General features: G+C 43.9%; 1 protein-coding gene across 1 annotated transcript in view; it reads left to right on the forward strand.

Annotated features, from left to right (window-relative positions):
• The window catches only part of LOC124718881 (acetylcholine receptor subunit alpha-like), a 638,987-nt gene that overhangs the window by 613,197 nt on the left and 9,059 nt on the right, over positions 1-16,731 (forward strand). The window contains 2 exon segments of the mRNA XM_047244518.1: positions 11,890-12,033; positions 12,035-12,178. Of these exon segments, the coding sequence (XP_047100474.1) occupies positions 11,890-12,033; positions 12,035-12,178 (288 nt within the window).

Here is a 16,731-nt window from a genome sequence, read left to right on the forward strand (position 1 = left end):
CAAAGAATGGAAAGACTGGAAAGAAGTACATTTCAAGTTTTCAGAAATTTACTTATTAAGAAATGTAACATTTATAACACAGAATGTAGAAAGACATGCAGTAACAATCACTACAAAAAAAAGTTCTTAGTGAACACAAGAAATTTAGGGTTTTGTGGATTCCACACTGCAATCATATTTCTTCGAAGATGAAATTTCATTCAGCAATTCAGGTTTGCCTCATAGGCATGAATAGAAGTCAGTGCAGCTGTATTTAGTGAAGTTTAAACAGGTCAGTAAAATACACTTAACGCTCCTCACCGTAAATCAATTCCTCTCATCTGTCCACTGTGACGATAGTAAGCTGAAAACTCTTTCAACATTTGCATTGCGGGCAGGGAGTGAAAAGAAGTACTGCGCTATATTAGGCGATTCTCTGAACTGTTCATTACACTGGCAAGATCTGAAAAACATACACCATTTTTCATGTGCCATCAACTGATTCCATTGTTCACTGTTTGTTTCCACTTGTTGTTTTACAAATGACTCTATATGAACTATTTCATCAAATAAGAGGCTGTCATTTATTATAATGCCGTTTTCATTTAGCCACATTAAAGTATTTTCAACTACTAACCATTCTGGTGGTTCTGCGAGCATCATCCATGAGAATACAGAAAACTCAGCTATCTCTGTAACCATGAGGATAAATAGCCTACTGAAGCATCATAAAACGTTAATATTGCTATGTCAAATCTTTTAACAGACTGGTCATCACAATCATTCAGCAGTTGTTTTACTCTTAGTGGTACAAAATGTTCATGTTTCCTTGAATTTAGACTTGTCAAAGCTTTATTTAAGACTTCTAATACTTCACATATGGAATTATTCTGTTTCTCAATGCTCAGAATGGATTGTTGGAAAACACTCATTTGTGAATGTACAAAAACTAAATAACATTCATTTATAGGATCAGTGAAAAAACTCTTTAAGATTGCAGGGCACATTGAGTTAGACTGTGACAAAAAGTAAGATTTCAAAGGTTCATACATTTTCAAGATCCTTTCTACGGCTGGCAACAACGAAAGCCACCTTGTTTTGGAAAAGGAAAGTAAATTTTTGTAAGTGACACCAACAAATTCACAGAATTCAGTGAGTTCTGCAACACGAATAGAAAAAATATGAAAATGGTTGTACAACTTCATGACAATGCAGCCAATGTCAACAGGTAAAACATCACAAGCACTTTGAAGTTTGTTACGAACAACATGTGCTGGACAACCTATGCCAACAATGTTAGAGTTTTTTAATTTTTTTTCAGATGTGTGTGAACATTATTACCCTCTTTCTTCATTAACCCCCCAAAATTACAGTTAGTATTGTCTGCACCAAATGCAACACACTTTGAGATGATACTGAATGACTGTATAACATGAGAAAGATAATTGGAAATTGTTTCGGACTTATCGTTCTGAAATTCATGAAGATCAAGCAATTTCGTCTGCAGTCCACCCTCACTTACAGAAAAATAATGAACTATCACAGGAAAAATTTTCTGATGCCCATGGTTGCTAGCATCAGTAGATATTGAAAAGTATTTTGCACTGTTTACAGCAGCTATTACCTGTTTCTGGGAATGCGGAGCTATAATATTGTTGATAACTGCTTCACACTTTGTTGTTCTACACGAAACATTTTCTGCAATCTTAGAATCAGGAATTGTTTAGTTGAACACTGCAGTCATTAGAACAATAGCTTTGGTGGTGTTTAACAACATGGAATGACAGTATTCCTTCTGCTGCAGCTAGGTTTTCTGTTCCTGTGTATTTGAAGTTACAAAATATCTCGTCATTTTTGGAGAGGGGCCTGCCGATCGAAGATTCTTCCTGTGTTTCTTTGATTCCATATGATGCTTGAGATCTGCAGCACCACCATGAGACGCGGATACAGCACAGTTACATACGTTACATTTTGCTGAACAGCCATTGTCTGTAGCAGTGGAGCAAGGAAATTTCCTCTGAAGCTCTTCCGAAAACTTGATTTTCGTTTCGGCATCGCCACGACGTGCTAGCACTTCACGAAACTGAGTACTGACAACAATGGCAAGCAAAAGCAAAGAAAATAAGAGTACGCAACAATTATAGTGCTTAAGCCGTACATTATCAGGGGGTACCAACGTACGGAATGTCAGTTTCAATTGATAGTTTATAAAATCGACACTCAGAAAATATTTTAACCACTTTGTAAATGTCTGAAAATAATCCTTGAAAATCTGGACAAATTGCTTGTATTAAAAAAAAAGTCGGGACAAATTTTGGAGCCTCAAAAAACGGGACAATCCCGATTAATCGGGACGTATGGTCACTCTAAGCGAAGATTACCTTTTTAGGTTTTCTATTGCACTTATTCATGTTGTCGAATCTCCATTCTAATTAATTGCATCACAATGACACTGTGTTAGGCACCGATGCATCACAGGAAGGAGAGTAAAAACTCATTTGTAGCAATGAAATTCTTGGTATAAATAAGCAATTTACATCACCTGCTTATTTGACACCCAACAATATTTTTTTAGATTTTCTATTGCACTTATTCACCTGAATAAACTGGAGGGAATTAATCACACTCTCTCTTATAAATTTGATCTGTAGGTGACATAGCACGAATACGTAAACACTGACAGGCAGCTTAAAGACAGTTGCAAATTTATCTAGCATTTCTCTCACGAGCACATCGACAGAAAAAAATCGCTGAAATTTGCTCTACAGTACAAGTCACTACAATAACGCGTCTCGATATGTTTAAACATATGAAGCGTCTCACATCAATATGATATGAACTATTAGAGATTTGTTGTACGTACCTGTCTAAAGTAACTGGCCCTGCTTTGACGTACTTCTCTTCACATCCGTAGCAACAACAATACTGCACCATGGCTGCTATTACTTCTAAAACGTGTAGAAACGTATGTAAAAACAGGTGAATACGTGTAATATTAAAGGTTCGCCGTTACCACAAATTGCAGACAAGAGGCGACGTCCCATTACCACGTGACTGGCCCGGTTTGATGTTGAGAACATGCGCAGTAGACTATGCTCGCTCCATGGATATTTATACTCTATGTACTCAGCTAAAGACAAAGCTACTCTAGTAGATGGAAGAGTAGCTACGCATTCTTTGAGACATGCAAGTGCTTGTCAGTGCTCGAGTAAACATTCGTACATAATGTGGAATGTGCCAGGTGCCCCAAAAATGTTGCGACAAAGTTTGAGAAGTTGTAGAGGGTGTCTCCAGGAAGAAATGTAAGGTAGGAATCCGTGTTCAGAAACGACATCGGACGGCGCTCCAGATATTTGTGATATGGCTCTGTTATTCAGCGGATCTCTCCCTTTTCGTCTCATTGGTATTGGTGTGACTATAACAGATTGAATTAAATCATAAAGACATATCAGTTGTCGACAGTTTCATACGCTTTCGTGAAGCACAGCAAATGAGCAGAGGATGGACACAGAAGTAATCCAGGCATCTAGTAAGGCGTAATTTTTACTTAAAGTGGCAGTTATCGAATAAATGAAAGTGATCCATGGTCCAGGCTACTGGTAGGTGCATCATAAGATAAAACTAAACAGCTGACTTCTAGCAGAGATGGTAAAAACAGAGAAGTTCGTTCACTGTTGTGGATGATAACGTCTTAAACATCATCTTTCAACAGTCTCGCTAGTCAACTTACAGACGCTGTAATTTGCAGTAAGTCGGGACACACTTTGTGAAGCCAATTCATTCAGAGAGCATTTTCTTAACCTCGCTCTATAAATTTGTTAGCACTAATTCTTTTGTTACGTTATTCATCCTACTAATAAGTTTATTTATTTATAGTTAGGCTTTCTCCTACGTGGAGTCCGGAACAATGCATACAAAACCATTCACACACACTTAACATGGAACAGTAATAATTGTCAGTAATAATAATAAAAACAATAACAATGATAATTATAATGATGCTAGTAGTAATAGTGACGATAATTTATGGCATTAAGAACAACAAAAATATTGATTACTTTAGAACATTTGCAGCCGTGTTTACTGCCATATGACTCTGAAGAGATAATGAAAGACAAGAAGATTGAAGTAATAAAGACAGAATTTTCAATAAAGGACTGTGTGACAAGGGGAAGTGTGCAGGCAGCTCTGACAAGTATAAGAGAGAGATAGACGTTATGATATGAGGTGGACCATTAACTGTCAATTATATTACATTTATTTAATGTAAAAAATTGAACTGCATTACGGTATTTGCAATCAATATCAGACAGAATGATTAGATGTGCCAGCTGCGGGAATATCGTGTCGGACCTCCTATTTCCTTTCGTATTGGACCAACTCGACGTTGCATGGACGCAACAAGTCGCTGGAAGTCTACTGCAGAAATATTTAGCCATGTTTCCTATACAGCCGCCTTAATCTCGAAAGTGTTGCCAGTGCAAGCTTTTGTGCACGAACTGACCTCTCGATTATATCCCATGAAATGTTCGATGGGATTCATGTCGGGAGATCAGCGTAGCCAAGCTGTCATATACCAGCAGTACGCCTGACAGACCGGCAACCCGGCTTACAGAAAAGTATCGCGGACATGCGTACCTGTAAGGCGTCTCCTACAAGGGCTCCGGCGCCCGGCGCGCGTCATAGCGAGACATCGGTGCTAGCACAACGGGGGGAGGGGGTGGGGGCATCCTTGCTAGAGATCTACTTCCCTCCGCTGAGTCACGTGTGAGGAAGTATATCCAGAAGTATGCCCCAGCGCAGCCACTATTTACAGCGGTGCAACTCCACTCGTCGGTAGTTCTCCTCTGACCCTCTCGGCCAACTATTGTCCCCGCTAATAGTAACTCCACAATCAGAGCTCGGTTGGAACCATCGCAGCGCGACGTTGGACCTCTCCAACGTCACCTCCGATAAGTATCTTTGGTCAGCTGCTGGCTGGTACACCCTGCTCCCTTCCAGTAGGAAACTTCGTTAGAGTAGCCTTTGCGTCCCTTCATCTTAATTAACTTTGCTGTTGTCTAGGAGAGCACCTCACCGATTTCTGCGAGAGCTGAGATTATCTTTTGTAAGAAGTAGTTTTTTGTTTAGCTAATATCCAGTCATGTTATAAATCTTTCTCTTGTTGATTTGGAACGTGTTATTTCTCAAGGATCTAACTACGCGAGACATAGCACAAACAATTCGCTCGAACTGTCCAGAATGTTCTTCAAACCGATCGCGAACGATAGTGGTTCATGATACGTTGGATCGTCATTCATACACACATCAGAAAAGTTTTGCATTACCTCGGATCCGAGACTCCCGGAACCTGTACAGAAAATACGAATACAGGTCAACATAAACATCATTACCGCCATTTTTATTGCTCGTGAAAATCCCTCATTGCATGTTGTACCACCATACAGTGAAGCCTTCAGAGGTGGTGCTCCAAATTGCTGTTCACACCGGTACCTCTAATACCCAGTAGCACTGTCGTCCTGCATTAATGCATGCCTGTATTCGTCGTGGCATACTGTGCACAAGTTCATCAAGGCACTGTTGGTCCAGACTGGCCCACTTCCCAACGGCAATTCGACGTAGATCCCTCAAAGTGGTTGATGGATCACGTCGTCCATAAACAGCCCTTTTCAATCTATTCCAGGCATGTTCGATAGGGTTCATGTCAGTAGAACATGCTGGCCACCCTAGTCGAGCGGTATCACTATCGTGAAGGAAGTCATTCACAAGATGTGCACGATGGAGGCGCGAATTGTCGTCCATGAACACGAATGCCTCGCCAATATGCTGCCGATATGGTTGCGCTATAGGTCGGAGGATGGCATTCACGTATCGTACAGCCGTTACGGCGCCTTCCATGACCACCAGCGGCGTACGTCGGCCCCACATAATGCCACCCCAAAACAGGAGGCAACATCCAGTTTGCTGCACTCGCTGGAACGTGTGTGTAAGTAATACTGTCTGACCGGCTTGCCTCTAAACACGTCCCCTACGATTGTCTGGTTGAAGACATATGAAACACTAATCGGTGAAGAGAACGCGATGCCAATCCTGAGCGGTCCATTCGGCATGTTGTTGGGCCCATCTGTACCGCGCTGCATGGTGTCGTGGTTGCAAAGATGCACATCGCCATGGACGTCGGAGAGAAGTTGCGCATCGCGCAGCCTATTGCACACATTTTGAGTCGTAACACGACGTCCTGTGGCTGCAGGAAAGGCATCATTCAACGTGGTGGCGTTGCTGTCACGGTTCCTCCGGGCCATAATCCGCAGGTAGCGGTCAGCCACTCCACTAGTATCCCTGTGTCCTACAATTCTCCAAATTCTTTTTTGAGTTCTACGTGCCACCTTTCTCCGTGTTTTCGCAGCAAAAATAAGGGAGTCCTTAATGTTGAACGCATTGTCGAACATCTTTAAGAAGGGATCACCTCGATCCCTATCTCCATGTATTTTGCCTCAACTTTTCTACATAAATTTTAAATTATTTACCTTATATTCCTCTGACGAAAAAAATCACTACACCATCAATGTAGAAAATAAAATTTCGGGAATACATTTGTCTAGGTAGTATAGGAGTATACAAGTGATTAACACAGCAGTATCACAGGTTAATGTAAGCGCGAGATAAGCTACTGTAAATGTGAAATGCTGGTACATTAACAACAGCTGTGACGGTCAGAATGTTGAATGCAAGCATGCGAACGTGTATACATTGCGTTGCACGGGTGACAGATGTCTGTTGGTGGAACGGCTTTCCATGCCTTTGGTCTTGGTCAATCAATACAGGGATTGTTAATGATGCTTGTGGATGATGTCCGATGAGGTCCCATACGTGTTCGATTGGAGACAGATCTGATGATCTAAAAGGCTAACGCAACGTGTCGACGCTCTGTACAACGTACTATGTTGCAACAGCGGTGTATGAGCTAGCGTTATCCTGTTTGGAAACACCCCCTCGAACGCTGTTCATGAATGGCAACACAACACATCGAATCACCAGGTGGACTGTCTGGCCCCGGTAGCTGACTGCTCAGCGCGAAAGAATGTCAATCCTAAGGGCCCAGTTCGATTCCCGTCTGGGTCGGACATTTTCTCCGCTCAGGGACTGGGTGTTGTGTTGTCCTCACCACCATCATTTCATCCCCACCGACGCGCAAGTCAGCGAAGTGGCGTCAAATCGAAAGACTTGCGCCTATCGAACGGTCTGCCCGACGGGAGGCCCAAGTCACACGACCAGATGAACTTATAAATTTGCATGGGATAACCATTAGAGTGCTCCTGCTGTCGTAGGAAATTCCACCCCCGACCATAACTCCAAGTGTAGGTCCGGTGTGTCTGGCACGTAGACAGGTTGGTTGCAGGGCCTCAGTTTTCCTCCTCCCAACCAGTACACGGTCATCACGGACACCGAGACAGATCTAGACTTCATCAGAAAACATAACAAATCTCCCCCCTCCCGTCAAATAAACTTTCGCTTGATACTACTGAAGTCGCAATTGGCAGTGATTTGGGGTCAGTGCAATACACGCTTACGGAGCTTCTGGATTGAAGTAATAGATTCGTAACAGTTCGTTGTGGCGCTGTGGTACCAACTGGCGCTCAAATTGCTGCAGTAGATGCTGTATGATGCGCCAGAGCCATACGCCGAACACGAAGGTCCTCCTTCTTGGTAGTGCCCTGTAGCCGTCCGGGGTCCAGTCTTCTTGCTACCTTACATTCCCGTGACCACTGCTGGCAACAATCATGTACAGTGGCTACATTCCTGCCAAGTCTTTCTGCACTATCGCAGAAGGAATATCCAACTTCTCGCAGCCCTACCACACGAGTTTGATCAAACTCAGTGAGGCACTGATAATGCCATCTTCATCGCCTTAAAGACATTGTTGACCAACTCAAAATTTCCAGTCCCAAAGGAAACTATCGCTCGCGACCGTTACAGGGTGTATTTAAACCAAACCAGCGCGGGATTAGCCGAGCGGTCTTAGGCGCTGCAGTCATGGACTGTGCGGCTGGTCCCGGTGGAGGTTCGAGTCCTCCCTCGGGCATGGGTGTGTGTTTGCCCTCAGGATAATTTAGATTAAGTATTGTGTAAGCTTAGGGACTGATGACCTTTGCAGTTAAGTCCCATAAGATTTCACACACATTTGAACATGGAGCTCCCGGATTTTCATCCTCATAGTGACACTACTAGTCCCACTCTTACGTGACTGGTTGTTGTTGTTTTTGTTGTTGTTGTTGTTGTGGTCTTCAGTCCTGAGACTGGTTTGATGCAACTCTCCATGGTACTCTATCCTGTGCAAGCTTCTTGGTCTCCCTGTACTTACTGTAACCTACATCCTTCTGAATCTGCTTAGTGTGTTTATCTCTTGGTCTCCCTCTACGATTTTTACCCTCCACGCTCCCCTCCAATGCTAAATCTGTGATCCCTTGATGCCTCAGAACATGTCCTACCAACCGATCCCTTCTTCTGGTCAAGTTGTGCCACAAACTCCTATTCTCTCCAATTCTATTCAATACCTCCTCGTTAGTTATGTGATCTACCCATCCAATCTTTAGCATTCTTCTGTAGCACCACATTTCAAAAGCTTCTATTCTCTTCTTGGCCAAACTATTTATCGTCCATGTTTCACTTCCATACATGGCTACGCTCCATACAAATACTTTCAGAAACGACTTCCTGACACTTAAATCTATACTCGATGTTAACAAATTTCTCTTCGCCAGAAACGCTTTCCTTGCCATTGCCAGTCTACATTTTGTATCCTCTCTACTTCGACCATCATCAGTTATTTTGCTCCCAAAATAGCAAAACTCCTTTACTACTTTAAGTGAATCATTTCCTAATCTAATTCCCTCAGCATCACCCGACTTAATTCGACTACGTTCCATTATCCTCGTTTTGCTTTTGTTGATGTTCATCTTATACCCTCCTTTCAAGACATTGTCCATTCCATTCAACTGCTCTTCCAAGTCCTTTGCTGTCTCTGACAGAATTACAATGTCATCGGCGAACCTGGTATGAAATTTTAATATACGTCATCTTTCAAATGTAGAAACACGTCTACCAACTTTCGTTTATGTTACACAACTCCTCCTTCGTGTTGCAATTTTTTTCCATCAGCATATTCCTCCCCCCTCTCCACCATGAACCAAGAACCTTACCGTTGGTGGGGAGGCTTGCGTGCCTCATCGATACAGATAGCAGTACCGTAGGTGCAACCACAACGGAGGGGTATCTGTTGACAGGCCAGACAAAAGTGTGGTTCCTGGATTGGGGCAGCAGCCTTTTCAGTAGTTGCAGGGGCAACAGTCTGGATGACTGGCTGATCTGGTCTCTCATCAGCATCATGGGATCACCAATTTAGCATTGGACGGCAGCGTGGAGGGTAAAAATCGTAGAGGAAGACAGCGTATCTGTCGTTGTCAATGAACGTCAACTCTTTTCGAAAAATACCTTACCAAGCGGTTAACAGTCATCTCCAATGTACTTAATAGACAAGTTTTCAGCAAATGATAACGTGTCTGATAACGCCGACTGTGACAGCAGATGAGACGAAAACGGACAATAACATAAGGGTGTTTGTTCCGTTTACCTTGGCCACGCCAAACAACTTTTTGCCCAGAAGCAAGATAAACAATGTATCAAGCATATGTTGTTCAGGTACTAGTGGGACGTTAACTTGCATGATTGTCTTTCTTGTAACTTTGTTCGTTCCGAAAATATACTGTACACAGCATAGCGTTGAAATGTATTACAGTATTGTATTGTATGTATCTCTGTTGAAAAGAAGGAAACATTATTGCAGTTACTGTTTTTTTTAGCTTACGTTCTTCATAGATGAGTAGAATTTCTACCTTCTCTCCAGTGATGTGCAATCTACCCACACCATCTTCAACTGAAGACCGTTGATTGATTCACTGACATGCATTTTCCCTATGTTTCCATTTGTTTACTGTGAAACTATCGCTTCAGCAGGTGGACGAGTTACAGTACCCCTGGTACTTAGACTGTGCCAGTGGCGTTTGTTACATAAATTATGTGTTTTGCCAATGTGATTATGTGAAGAGTTCTTATGTAATGTTAACGAGGTCTGTTTCCGAATAGAACCAGTTGGGGAGAAACGTAGCAGTACAATAGGTTGCTTCACATTCTGTACGTAATGTGGAAAACATACTGTTTCATTTGCTTCTATGATGCGCCTCATGTCATTAGTTACTGTTTATCCAGACATCGAATGATGATGATATCATTATATTATTTTTAATTCAAACAGCTTGATAACTATAGCCACTCTCAGTGTGATGCATGTGTTGGTCAGTGATGTGTGGGTGGAGAAGGTGTGCAGTCTGGTGAGTGTGGTGCTCCGTTGTGTACAAATGGATGGACTGTGGAGTTTGGTGAGTGTATTGTCGTGTGATGAAATGTGGAGTGTGATCAGCGTTTGTGTATGAGGTGTAGAACTGGAGAATTTGTAGAGTGTGGTGGAATGTATCGATGTGTTGTGTGGATATGAAGGAGACCTGGAGTGTGGTGTCTTAGTGTGTGATATGGTGATGTAGAATATGTGACATGTGACGAACCTGTTGGTGTGTAGTGTAAAGATGATGATGATGATGATGATGATGTGGAAGGTGGTGTGTGTGTTGGTGTGTGAAGTGGATATGTAGATTCGGACTGTGGTGAGTGCATCGCTATGCTCTGTGGAAATGGAGAAGATGTGGAATGTGGTGAGTATGTTGCTGTATGTGTGGGAATGGAGGAGATGTGGAGTTTGTGATTATGTTGGTGTAAGAGATTTGGGGTATGATGAATGTGTTGATGTGTTGTGTGGGAATATAGGAGACCTAGACTGTGGTGTCTTGGTGTGTGGTATGGAGATCTATGATATGTGACACGTGACAAACCTGTTGGTGTGTAGTGTAAAGGCGAATATGATGTGGAGGGTAGTGTGTGTGTTGGTGTGTGAAGTGGATATGTAGATTCGGATTGTGGTGAGTGTGTTGCCATGCTGTGTGGAAATAGAGAAGATGTGGAATGTGGTGAGTATGTTGCTGTAAGTGTGGGAATGGAGGAGATGTGGAGTGTGGAGTCTTGGTGTGTGGTATGGAGATGTAGGATATGTGACATGTGACAAACCTGTTGGTGTGTAGTGTGAAGACAAAGATAATGTGGAGGGTGGTGCGTGTGTTGGTGTGTGAAGTATATAGATTTGGAGTGTGATGAGTGTGTTGCTATTCTGTGTGGAAATGGAGAAGATGTGGAATGTGGTGACTATGTTGCTGTGTTGTGTGGGAATGGAACAGATGTGGAGTGATTATGTTGGTGTGTGCTGTAGCGCTGTAAGAGATTTGGAGTGTGGTGAATGTGTTGATGTGTTGTGTGGGAATGGAGGACACCTGGAGTGTGGTGTCTTGGTGTGTGGTATGGAGATGTAGGATATGTGGCATGTGATGAACCTGTTGGCGTGTAGTGTGAAGACGAATAAGATGTGGAGGGTGGTGCTTGTGTTGGTGTGTGAAGTGGATATGTAGATTCAGATTGTGGTGAGTGTGTTGCTGTCCTGTGTGGAAATGGAGAAGATGTGTAATGTGGTATGTTGCTGTATGTGTGGAAATGGAGGAGATGTGAGGTATGTTGATTATGTTGTTGTGTGCTGTAGTGCTGGAAGAGGCTTGGAGTGTGATGAATGTGCTTGGAGTGTGATGAATGTGTTGCTGTGTTGTGTGGGAATGGAGGAGATGTGGAGTATAATGATTATGTTGGTGTGTCCCATAGCGCTGTAAGATATTTGGAGAGTGATGAATGTGTTGACGCGTGGTGTAGAAACGGAGAATATGCGGAGTGTGGTGAGTGTGCCGGTGTGTTGCACAGCCTGCTGGATGGCGGGCTGCTGGGCGGCAGCTGCCAGGTGCACGGCCCCCTGGGAGCGGCACTGGAGGCAGAGAGACTGTCCGACGCAGAGGAGGCGTGCAAGAGCCCGCCCCCGCTGCCGCCACTGCCTCCACTGGGCCTGGGGCTGGCGGCGCCCCCACACCCCCAAGGGGCGCTGAGGAGTCCCCCAGCCTTCCCCCACTCTCGCTGTCCCCCGGAGGTGCACCGCTCCTGCTTCTGTGTGCGCTTCATCGCTGAGCACACGCGCATGCTCGAGGACTCCACCAAGGTGAGCCACCAGTCTTTGATAAACACATGAACAGTAGCACTCCAGTAAAGTTACTGTCTGTCATCTATAGCAGACCTACAGTAAGGTTAATAAATCATCTTCACCCGTCATCCACAGCACGCTCTTCATCACTGAGTACATGCATGTACTTGAAGGCTCTGCTAATGTCAGTAACACTCTATGACCACATCATTACTGCCCAATTTCACTTACATCGATTTGTTGTAGAATCATGGAACATATTTTGTGTTCAGACTTAATGATCTTTCTAGACTCTGAGTAGCTCATCTGCAGAAACCAGCACGGTTTTAGGAAACAGCGGTCATGCAAGACACAGGTGGCCCTCTTTGTGCATGATATACAACAGGATCTAGATACCGGCTCCCAGGTTGATGCCGTATTTCCTCGGCTTTCGAAAGGCTTCGACTCAGTTACGCACTGTCGCTTACAGTCTATTCGATGATATATGCGGATAGAAAGTTTTCTAACAGACGGGGGACAGTATGTCGTCCTGAACGGGGTGACTTCAACATAAACTAGAGTAACTTCAGGTGTGCCCCAGGGCAGCGTAATAGGTCCTCTGCTTTTTACGATTTGCGTAAACGATCTGGTTGATGATATTGACAGAGGCCTGAGACTGTTTGCCGATGATGCTGTAGTCTACAGGAAAGTAGTATCACACGAAAGTTGTGAACAAATCAATGAAGATTTGCAGAAAATAAATGCGTGGTGTAATGACTGGCAGTTATCTCTCAGTATTAGTAAGTGTAACCTACTGCGTATAACAAGGCGAAAATCCCCATTAATGAACGAATACAAAATAAATGTTCAGTCTTTGGAAGAGGTAACATCAGTCAAGTATCTGGGTGTGACTATTCGAAATGATCTCAAATGGAATGATCAGATTACACAAGTAATGGGTAAGGTGAACTCTAGGTTGCGGTTTATTGGTACAATCCTGAAGCGATGCAGTCCTTCGACAAAGGAAATAGCTTACAATATACGTTAGTTCGTCCAGTCTTGGAGTATTGATCGTCTGTATGGGACCCTTACCAGTTCGGTCTGATTCAAGAGACTGAGAAGGTCCAAAGAAGAGCGGCAAAATTCGTGACTGGTACATTGAGCCATCGCGAGAGCGTTACAAATCTCATAGAAAGTTTGAAGTGGGACACACTTGCAGATAGACGGCGCGCTAAACGGAAGGGGCTGCTCACTAAATTCCGAAATCCAATCTTCACCGATGATGTAGAGCATATATTATTACCACCAACTTTCAAATCGCGTAATGATCATCATTCACATATAAGGGAAAGAAGAGCTCGTACTGAGGCGTCCAGACAGTCGTTTTTCCCTCGCGCGATCCGCTAGTGGAAAAGAGGGGGAAATATGACTTTGGCGCGAATTGTGCCCTCCGCCACACACCGCTTGGTGGCTAGAGGAGTATATATGTAGATGTAGATGTAGATTGTCAGCAGCCTTTCAGTAAATTCTATGCTACATTACCCTCAGTGGTTTTCTGGCAACTGGTGATCTTATGTATTTGCTATAGTTAATCTAATTTTGTCTTTACAGTCCTATGAGACCAGTAAATAACACGTTCAAGTACTACTAGATTCTTCAATTAATACTGATCCTTAAAAGCCTATATGTAGGCTTTCACATGATATTTGGCGTCCTTCTTCAAACAGCTGCCGGAACAGGATTCTCTCCCTGATGCTCTCCTGTGGGTCAAACAAACTTATGACCAATTGTACTTGCCTCATTTATACCTGGTGGATATCACCTGCTAGTTATATTTGGTGTCGGTCCCCCAAATTTGTGCAATATACTAGTGCTTCAAATGGTTCAAATGACTCTGAGCACTATGGGACTCAACTTCTCAGGTCATCAGTCCCCTAGAACTTAGTACTTAAACCTAACTAACCAAAGGGCAGCACTCACATCCACGCTCGAGGCAGGATTCGAACCTCGACCGTAACAGCAGCGCGGTTCCAGACTGTAGCGCCTAGAACCGCTCGGCCACTCCGTCCGGCAAAGCAATCTCCTTTGCAGACTGATAGTATTTGCGTAGTATTCCACCACTAAGCCAAAGTCTACCACTTGCCTTACCTATGTCTGAGCCTGTTACACCCAGGTATTTGTATGTGGTGGATGATCTCACTTCCACATCATGGATATTGTAGTCACAGAACCTCATTTTCGCGACTTTGAGGGGTGCATAATTTTACATTCTTGTATACTTATAGAAAGTTATCATTCTTTCCAGCAGTTAGAATACATATCAAGACCAATTTTGTTATTAAGTCCTGTGGTTTTATCAACATCTAAGTGAACAAAACTCCAGCTGTTTTCAGAGAGTACTTCTTTATAGAATGAGATTTTCACTCTGCAGCGGAGTGTGCGCTGATATGAAACTTCCTGGCAGATTAAAAGTGTGTGCCGGACCGAGGCTCGAACTCGGGACCTTTGCCTTCGCGGGCAAGTGCTCTACCGACTGAGCTACCCAAGCACGACTCACGCCCAGTCCTCACAGCTCTACTTCTGGCAGTACCTCGTCTCCAACCTTCCAAACTTAACACAAGCTCTCCTGCGAACCTTGCAGTACTAGCACTCCTTACTTCTTTATACGTTAGAGCATCATCTTCTGAAGTTATCATTAATAGTGTCTGCTAGGTTATTAATATACAACAGGAACAGCTAGGGCCTGACACACTTTCCTGGATCACGGCTAAAGTTATTTCTACATCTGTAAATGATTGTCTAGCCGAGATAACACGCAGCATCCTCGCTACGAAGACGTCCTCAGTTTACTCACAAATTTCTTCTGATATCCGATATGACTGTACTTACGACTGTAAACGTGGATGTGATGCCGACTCAAATGCTTTTCGGGAGTCAAGAAATACTGCGTCCAACTGACTGCCGACGCATTCAGAACGCCATGTGAGGAAAGCTCAAACTGGACACTGTATGCAGAATTCATTTTGGTTGGCGTCGAGCAGGCTCTGCTTTTCGAGATACTTCATAACATTCGAGTTCAGGAAAAGATATGTCCATCAAAGTTCAATATTTATGTGTAATGACGGAATAATGAAATATTTTGTGTGCAACTTGATGGAAGAGATGTAGAATAAGATGGAAAAGGAATCAGGAGACAAATAGCCTATAAAAGATCCAAATCATGTAGTAACGTACGTTATGAGACGGAAGGTACACACTGCATGGAGCCTGCTCGCTTTTTTAAAACCTTTAAATATTGTATATGAGCAATGTACAGCTTTTTTTGATGTCACTCTTCTGGCTGATATGACGGAGCCTGCCACGAATTTTCTCCCGTACCAACTTCATCATCTCACAGTAGCTCTCGCAACCTACGTCTTCAGTTATTTGCTGGCTATATTCCAGTCTCAGTCTTCCTCTCTAGTTTTTGCCCTCTACAGCTCCATCTAGTACCATGGAGACTTTTTCCTGATGTTGTAACACATGTTCTACCATCCTGTCCCTTGTTCTTGTCAACATTTTCCATAATGTTCCTTTCTTCGCCGGTTCTGCCGAGATCCTCCTCATTCCTTACCTTGCACCGAGCGAGGTGGCGCAGTGGTTAGCACACTGGACTCGCATTCGGGAGGACGACGGTTCAATCCCGCTACTGGCCCTCTTGATTCAAGTTTTCCATGATTTCCCTAAATCACACCAGGCAAATGCCGGGGTGGTTCCTCTGAAAGGGCACGGCCGACTTCCTTCACCATCCTCCCCTGATCCGACGAGACCGATGGCCTCGCAGTTTGGTCTCTTCCCACAAACAACCCAACCCCTTACCTTGCAAGTCGGCATCCTTCTGTAGCACTACTTCTCAAATTGTTTGATTCTCTTCTGTTCCGGTTTTCCCACAGTCCATGTTTCACGGCCGTACAATGCTCTTCTCCAAACATACACTCCTGGAAATTGAAATAAGAACACCGTGAATTCATTGTCCCAGGAAGGGGAAACTTTATTGACACATTCCTGGGGTCAGATACATCACATGATCACACTGACAGAACCACAGGCACATAGACACAGGCAACAGAGCATGCACAATGTCGGCACTAGTACAGTGTATATCCACCTTTCGCAGCAATGCAGGCTGCTATTCTCCCATGGAGACGATCGTAGAGATGCTGGATGTAGTCCTGTGGAACGGCTTGCCATGCCATTTCCACCTGGCGCCTCAGTTGGACCAGCGTTCGTGCTGGACGTGCAGACCGCGTGAGACGACGCTTCATCCAGTCCCAAACATGCTCAATGGGGGACAGATCCGGAGATCTTGCTGGCCAGGGTAGTTGACTTACACCTTCTAGAGCACGTTGGGTGGCACTGGATACATGCGGACGTGCATTGTCCTGTTGGAACAGCAAGTTCCCTTGCCGGTCTAGGAATGGTAGAACGATGGGTTCGATGACGGTTTGGATGTACCGTGCACTATTCAGTGTCCCCTCGACGATCCCCAGTGGTGTGCGGCCAGTGTAGGAGATCGCTCCCCACACCATGATGCCGGGTGTTGGCCCTGTGTG

The sequence above is a fragment of the Schistocerca piceifrons genome, chromosome 10 (assembly GCF_021461385.2).
Source record: "Schistocerca piceifrons isolate TAMUIC-IGC-003096 chromosome 10, iqSchPice1.1, whole genome shotgun sequence".
NCBI classification, from domain to species: domain Eukaryota; kingdom Metazoa; phylum Arthropoda; class Insecta; order Orthoptera; family Acrididae; genus Schistocerca; species Schistocerca piceifrons.